General features: G+C 59.1%; 1 protein-coding gene across 1 annotated transcript; it reads left to right on the top strand.

Moving 5' to 3' along the window:
- Positions 1–4,997: 4,997 nt before the first annotated feature.
- Positions 4,998–7,291, top strand: ISG15 (ISG15 ubiquitin like modifier). Its single transcript, XM_054006859.1, has 2 exons — positions 4,998–5,157; positions 5,918–7,291. Exons 1-2 carry the CDS (start codon positions 5,155–5,157, stop codon positions 6,386–6,388), a joined length of 474 nt encoding a protein of 157 aa, XP_053862834.1. The 5' UTR covers positions 4,998–5,154; the 3' UTR covers positions 6,389–7,291.
- The last annotated feature ends 239 nt before the right edge of the window (positions 7,292–7,530 follow it).

Consider the following 7,530-nt stretch of genomic DNA (forward strand, 5'->3'; position numbering starts at 1 on the left):
TTGGTTTACGGCGGTTCGTGCAGCTCCAGAGTCTATTAAAAAGTCTATGTCTGAATCTCCCACCCGCATTTTTACTCGGGGTTCCGGGGGCAGGATAGTCCGTCTCCCCTGACACCCCTATTCTTGATCCTCCGCTGCCATCATAGGGGTATCTTCCCTTTCGGGGCACTCATTTTTTCAATGTTCCTCCTTCTGGCATATGGCACACTGGTTGCGACCCAGATGCCTTTCCTGTGAGCCAGGGCGCCCACGTCCTCTCATTCCCCGGCCCCTTCCACCTTCCTGAAATCTTCCCCTGCCACCGGCCTGTACTGCTGCAACCATCATTTTCGCTTGCCTCTTTTCCTTTTCTTTAGACACAACCTGATTACGCTCCACCTCAGACAGCAGGGTCCGCATAAGGACATTACAATCATCCCAGTCAGGGTTACAGCTAGCCAGGCACCCTTCAAAGACTGAGATAAACTTGCTTGGGTTCGTCGAGAATTCCCCTGCCTGTGCCTTAAAGGCTGCTAGGTCTCCGGGTTAAAAGGCACATGGGTGTAAACCTGCATAGTAGTGGCCTGATTCCTATCTGAGCCATGTCTGGACACCATGGTCTCAGTGATCAACGGATAAAATTCCACCGAGGGGACAATCTCTGGGACCTGAGACACCTTGTCTTTATATGGTGGGGGGGTGATAGCCGAAGGGGACACCGGACCTGCCATTACAGCTGTGGGGGGGTTCTGGGGACTAACAATAGCTACTACCAAACCTGTCGGAGTCAAATTACACTTTTGCCAAAGATCTGACCTATCTCTTAGCAACATAAACAACTGTACATACATCTGTTCATTCCATTTACCCGTTTGCTGACAAAACAGAAGTAATTGAAGGATCGTGTTATAATTAAGTGATCCCTCCGGTGGCCACCTTTCCTGGTCCTCTAGCTGATATTGAGGCCAGTCTACTGTACAGAACCTTTTCAGTTTACTTTTAACCAACGGATCCGATACAAACACTTTCCAGTTCACAAGAATGCATTCCAAGGGTGTACACCTTGCCCTGCCTGCCATACTCTGTCCCTGCCCCATAGGGAGACACTGGGCGTCCCCAGGTCATAACAGGTAGACACTGGGCGTCCCCAGGTCAAGACAGATAAAGTCCCCACTGGACTGTTCCTACCTTATCCAAGGGTCCGGTTCTGCACCATCGCCCTATCCACGGGACCGGTTCCCCACCGTCGCCCGCAGCTGCTTCTCCACTACTCGAGCGCGTTGCACCGTTGTGCCCTCCGGGGTCGACCAAACCACGTCTCCGCCGAGGCCCCCGGTAAAGTCACCGGTGCGCGCTGGGCGTCGGTCGTCACCGCAATCTGTCAACCTCCGAGAGGGGTCCGGGCAAGGCAAAATTTCAGCCTCGAGCCCCACGTTGGGCGCCAAAACTGTTGCCAGCACAGAGTGCCCGAGGCAAAGCAACAGCGGGTTCGTTGCCCGGTGTGCTTCGCGCCAATAAACACACCAGGGGGAGAAGCAAACAAAGTTTATTTGGGATCCCAAAGCGGTGCTAGGAGACAGGCACGTCTCAGATCAAGCACATTAACAGGAACAGTTTTTCTTCTTTTATACATTTTGCAGTTAAGCCTCACCCCCCCTTCTCCTCTAGCCCTCCCTTTCTCCCCCCCATTCCTCCCTCTACCCCTCCCGTCCCTGGTAATAGTTACTAAGCAAATATATCTGTTAGTCTTTAAGGTGCCACCAGACTCCTTGTTGTGTTGTTGTTGTTGTTGTTTAAGCAAATAACGATTACATTTAAGCAGTTAAGTCATTCTTGGCAGCTATAAGCCTAGCTTGTTAGTAACTTCTTTAAACCGTTATCTTGTCCTTTTTCCTTCAGCCAGAAACATGCAGCCTCATTATTACCACTTGAGCAGGGGGTTGCACACAGATAACTGGTTGCTTACATATTCCAATTGCACCTGGCTTTTGAGGTTGATTAGAGTTTAAACATGGAAGGATAGAGTTTGGTTCACTTAGGCCTCGTGCAGGAAGGCTTCATTGACACTTAGTGGCCTTCCACCCTCCCGAGTTACCTAGGGTGATGCCTAGTGACGTCAACAAGCTCCTCTCCCTCCCTGGGGTGCACCCCCCCCCTCCAACGTGTCTATAGAAAGGAGTCAGAGCCCTGCTCAGCTTTCTTTTGTGACTAAACAAGCCAAGCATGTCCAGTCTTCTCTTGGAAGCTAGGCCCTGCGTTCCCTGCCCGTCCTAGTAACGCTTCTCAGCACCGGGGCCAGCTGGAATTCATCTTCCTTGAACTTGGGTGACCAGAACTGCACATGGTATTTCCAATGAGGCCTTACCAGGGCCTTGTGCAGGGGCATTAAGACCTCCCTGTCTCTGCTGGACACACCTTCCCTTGGTTGGGGTGAAAACAAGCAACGGGGCAGTGGACTGAGCGTGAAGATGGTAGCTGGGGGTGCTACAGTTCCTGGGAGAAATACAGGATTTGCTAGAAGGCAGTGTAGGATTGAGCTGCTATCTGGGGAAATAGGGTACAGAGACAACCAGTTCAAGGCAAAATGAGGGATTAGCTGGAGAATCTGGTGCTGAATCCGTTAGATTGAGATTAAAGGTGGCAGCAGAACCACCCTGCCCCGCACCGGCCCCCTCATGGCGGGGGTGAGATTTGCATCTGTGAAGAGTTAGAACAGGGTCCGAGTGCAGCAGCCATTAGGGGTGCCCACCCATCAGCACCCTGCACACGCCTGAGATGGGCAGAGCCCCAATCTGCTGAGAAAGGGACCTTCCGGCCAGGGACTTCCCATGCTCCCTCCCACACTGCCGGGAGCAGATCCAACCACTGGATTCCATGTGCTTTACGCCTCCAGAGTCTGACCAGAGTCCGGGCACTGCCCCTGCCTGGCCTCTCTAGGCACACTCTCGGGGCGCAGCACCCCTTCCTGAGAGCTGCACCCCTCGGCTCCAACTGCCCATCCCCTGGGCCCAGTGCTGACCCCCTTTTCCCCGACTCCCTGGTAGCTTCCGCACCCTCTCTCCCAGAACTCCAGCGGTGTGGGCGCCCTGGTGAACTCTTCAGAGCACAGGATACTTTGCACAGGATTCGGAACCACCACTGAGCTCACGAGAAACGCGCACATCTAATCAAAAACAACCAATAATGAACCCTCTGCACGTTTTCCTGCCTCACTTTCCTCACCACTCCGGAGCATTCTCTGGGCTGGGGTCAGACTCCTGCAGGACTGTCCGGTGTCTTTCTAGTGCTCCAGTTCTGAACCTTGCCGCCTGTCTGTCTGTCTGTCCGGCTCTCCCTCCAGGCCACCTTGCACTGACCAGGACCGGTTCTGCAGCTGAACAGCCGCTCTCTGCTCCAGACACTTCCTGCCCCTTCCCCGCTCTCCTGCCCAAAGCGGCTTGGGACTCCCCATGAGCGGCCTCCCGGGAGACCCTCTTCAACCTGCTTTAAGCACCTCTCCCTGTCGCTCCCAGCGCAGCCTGAGCCACCCCAGAACCTCAGGAGATCACCCCCCCAGGAGGTGTGTTTGTCAGCCTGTCTCTGGGATATAGCACTCCCACACACAGCCCCGGGGGTGGGTGACAGCCAGTGTTACCCAGACCCCAGGTTTCCTGGGGCAGGTGAGTCTGGCCTCTGCTGCAGGAGCCCTCACCCCACATTGCCCCCCCCCCCGCCCAGCAACTCAGCCCATCCCCCCTCAGCCCCAGACACTTCTTATCTGAGAGTCCAGACCCCCCACCACTGCCCCATCCAGGCCAGTGCTGCACCGCCACTCCCTGACACACACTGCTCCCCAAACCGCCCCCTGGCACATGCCTTCCCTGACCCACACTGCTCCCCACACCACCCCATGGCACGCGCCCTCCCTGACACACACTGCTCCCCAAACCGCCCCCTGGCACGCGCCCTCCCTGACCCACACTGCTCCCCAAACCGCCCCCTGGCATGCGCCCTCCCTGGCCCACACTGCTTCCCACACCGCCCCCTGGCACGTGCCCTCCCTGACCCACACTGCTCCCCACACCGCCCCCTGGCACGCGCCCTCCCTGACCCACACTGCTCCCCACACCGCCCCCTGGCATACGCCCTCCATGACCTACACTGCTTCCCACACCGCCCCCTGGCACGCGCCCTCCCTGACCCACACTGCTCCCCACACCGCCCCCTGGCACGCGCCCTCCCTGACCCACACTGCTCCCCACACCGCCCCCTGGCACGCGCCCTCCCTGACCCACACTGCTCCCCACACCGCCCCCTGGCATGCGCCCTCCCTGACCCACACTGCTCCCCACACCGCCCCCTGGCACACGCCGCTCCCTGACCCACACTGCTCCCCACACCACCCCCCTGCACGCGCCCTCCCTGACCCACACTACTCCCCACACCGCCCCCTGAAGCTGGAGGGATTATATCCCTTATTAAACAGCCATACTGTGCCCCCATTGAATGGAAGTGGGATGTTCTCATCATCTCTGGACTGACTGAGCCCCTCCCGACCCTGGCTGTGTTGCCAGCTCCCGTCTGTCTTGTGGCAGGGAATTCCCCGGGTTAACGCGGCACCGTGTTAAAACAAAACACCCTCAGGGCTTTTTCTCTGTTAGTATTTAGGACATGGTTATGGTTGATTAAACACTGAGCCACCTCCTCCTGTAGACACCCGGAGAGCCCCGGTGGCTGCGGGCCGGGGGCATGGGGGTCAGGGGAGCACACTTTCGCACCCCCATTTCTTTTCTATTCTAAAGTAGAGATGCAGCCAGACCCCTTTTGGATCACGCCCCAAAGGGCTCCGTTTATGGCCCTGGCCCAATGACGGGTGTGGGTCCCTGGCCCCCCTGTGACAGCCCGGGGCTGGGTTCGCTTCCCCGGGGTGACGTGTGGGGCTGGGTCCGGGTCCCTTCCCCCATCGCTTCCCAGTTTCGTTTCCCGGCGGCGGCGGCTGAGGGGGGGGGCGGGAGAAGGAAACCGAAACTCAGCGGCCGAGGCTGGTTTTGATTCTCGGTGCGGGGCGGCCCCGGGTGACGCGCTGGCGGCCGGGCTATAAATGAGGAGCGGGCGGCGGAGCCGGGCAGAGCGGGTCGGGCTCGAACTCGGGACGCGGCGGATTCGGAACCAGGGAGACCCCGGCAGGCTGCAGACATGGTGAGGCGCGTCCCGGGGCCGGGGATCGCTCTGCAGGTTCCGGGCTCCGCGGGAGGGCAGCGCGGCAGCTCGGGACCGGAGCCCCCCGGGGTCTCCTGTCCGCTGGAGCCCCACCCCCTCCCGGATTTTGGGGGGACCCCGAGCGCGGGGCCGGGTACAGCCCCCCGCTGCCGGCCGGCTGCATGCCCCGCGCCGAGTCGGTAGCAGGGGAAGGGACCGATCGGCACTTCCCGGGGTCCCTTGGCACAGGAAAGGCGGCTGCCGCCTGTATTTACCGCCCCCTCCCAGCCCCGTCTCCGCTAAGCTGCCCCTTGGTCAGTGACCCCACAGCCCTTGGGGAGTCCCCTGAGCTGAGCGCCCCTCGCCCCTGGGGTGGCCCCTGAGCGCTGGCTACTGCACCCCAGCCAGGACTGGGCTCCGAGGGGTCAGCGCAGCCTCATCCCGCCACTGCCCTTTGGGGGGGCTGGGTTTGGGTCCCCTTTCAGCCCATGGAAAGGGATCTGGTGAGCGTTCACAGACCCCCCGTGCGCTGGCATGGATGCTGGTGCGGTGGGTGTGAACATTGCTGTGCTGACTGGGACGCATTTCCCTGCATGTTGCACTGGGGTAACGACTGCACCCCGTGCCAGGCGCTGGAGGGTGTACAGGGGTGTGACAGGGTATGGGGACTGTAACAAGCCCAACCTGCTTCCCTCCTGGGGGTCTGAGTCCCTGTGGGCTCCCCCTGGGTTCTGACCGCTCTGGGCCCTCTCCTCCCCAGGCCCTGTGGCTCAGCGTGAAGCTGCTGAATGGCGAGACGCACCGCTTGGAGGTCACCAGCACGACGACCGTCTCGGCGTTCAAGGCCCAGATTGCCAAGAAAACGGGGGTGTCCCCGTACCAGCAGAAGCTGGCCTGCCAGAACGGGGCCTACGTGGAGCTGCGCGATGGCTCCCGGCTCTCCGACTACCAGCTCAAGCCCGGCGACATCGTCCTGCTGGTGGTAAAGAGCGAGGAGCCCATCACCATCTTCGTGAAGAACGACAAGGGCAGGACCGGCACCTACACCGTCCTCCCCTCCGACGGGGTCACCCAGTTCAAGGGGCGGGTCCAGCAGCAGGAGAGCATCCAGGCGGAGCAGTTCTGGCTCAGCTTTGAGGGGAAACCGCTCGAGGACGGTCACAAGCTGGGAGATTACAACATCGCCCCCCACTGCACCATCTTCCTGCACCTGCGTCTGCGGGGGGGCTGAGCCCTGGGGCCCGGCCTTCCTGACTGTCCTGCTCCCTTCCTCTTTTCCTAGCTAGACCGTAGTGTCCCAGACATCCTACGCCGGCTTTGGACTCTCGGATGTGAAGCTGTGTCCGGCTCCAGCACTGGCTGGGGTGGGGGGTGATGCAGAGGACTGGGAGAGGGTCTCAGGGAGCATCATGTTGACGCTGGGCTGCCCACAGCACTCGCACCCCGTTGTGCATGCGCTCACCAGCTCCTCATCCATCCGTGCATCACCTTCCAGTGCAGCATGGTCCCGCTATGCCAGGCCGTGTGGCTGACCTGGGCCCTGCAGAGTGACTCTGTTCCTTCCAGGGGGCACAGTGGGGCCGGGCTCCCTGCCCTGGTGGAAATCTCTCCCGTAGGAGGTTTGCTCAGTTAGCTCCTCCATGTGAATGAAACCCCCTCCCCCAACGTGTCTGTCATGCCATGTGTGTAGCGAGTTGTTTCCTTGCTAGAGGTGTTGGTGTGGTTCCCCGGCAGCGCTAACCCTAGCGGAAGAGCGCGCTGGCCACTCCCTTTGTCACCGATTGAATTCAGGGGTGACGCTTGGATGCCAACGTCACAAGAAGATGCAGCACAAACACATCTGCCTCTTTACGGGCGGTGCCGCTGCGTCCTGTGATGTCCCATTGGGGTGGGGCTAAGGCTGTAATGACCACGGGGGGTAGTGGCCTGTGAAGAACCAAAGGAACCGGTCTGATTAGACTCTGGCATTGGCTGTAAGGATTTCGGTCTTTTTGTCACAAGACAGTATTTGCGTTTTCGGAACTGTGATTGATGGACTCAGTCTGTGATTGTATTGCACACTAGGGCACTTTGCTTTGTAAATGCAGGAGAATGATGATCTAAGAGGATCAATAAACAGGTTTCCTCAAATCCTGCCCTGCTCCCAAGTCCCTTCTTTTCTCTGCTGACTCTGATCCATGCTGGTAAATCTTTCCAGGTGATCCACCCCTGTGCACCGAGCCAAGCTCTTACCCTACGGCCCCAAACACTGGCCTCACCCCAAGAGGAGGATACCCCCAGACCAGCCAGCTGTGCTGCCCTTTGGATGAGAAAGCTGTAATTCTTTTCTGAGGTGTATATAAGGTTGTGACGAAGTGGGACTGTTCTTAATGT

The sequence above is a fragment of the Malaclemys terrapin genome, chromosome 16 (assembly GCF_027887155.1).
Source record: "Malaclemys terrapin pileata isolate rMalTer1 chromosome 16, rMalTer1.hap1, whole genome shotgun sequence".
Classification (NCBI taxonomy): domain Eukaryota; kingdom Metazoa; phylum Chordata; order Testudines; family Emydidae; genus Malaclemys; species Malaclemys terrapin.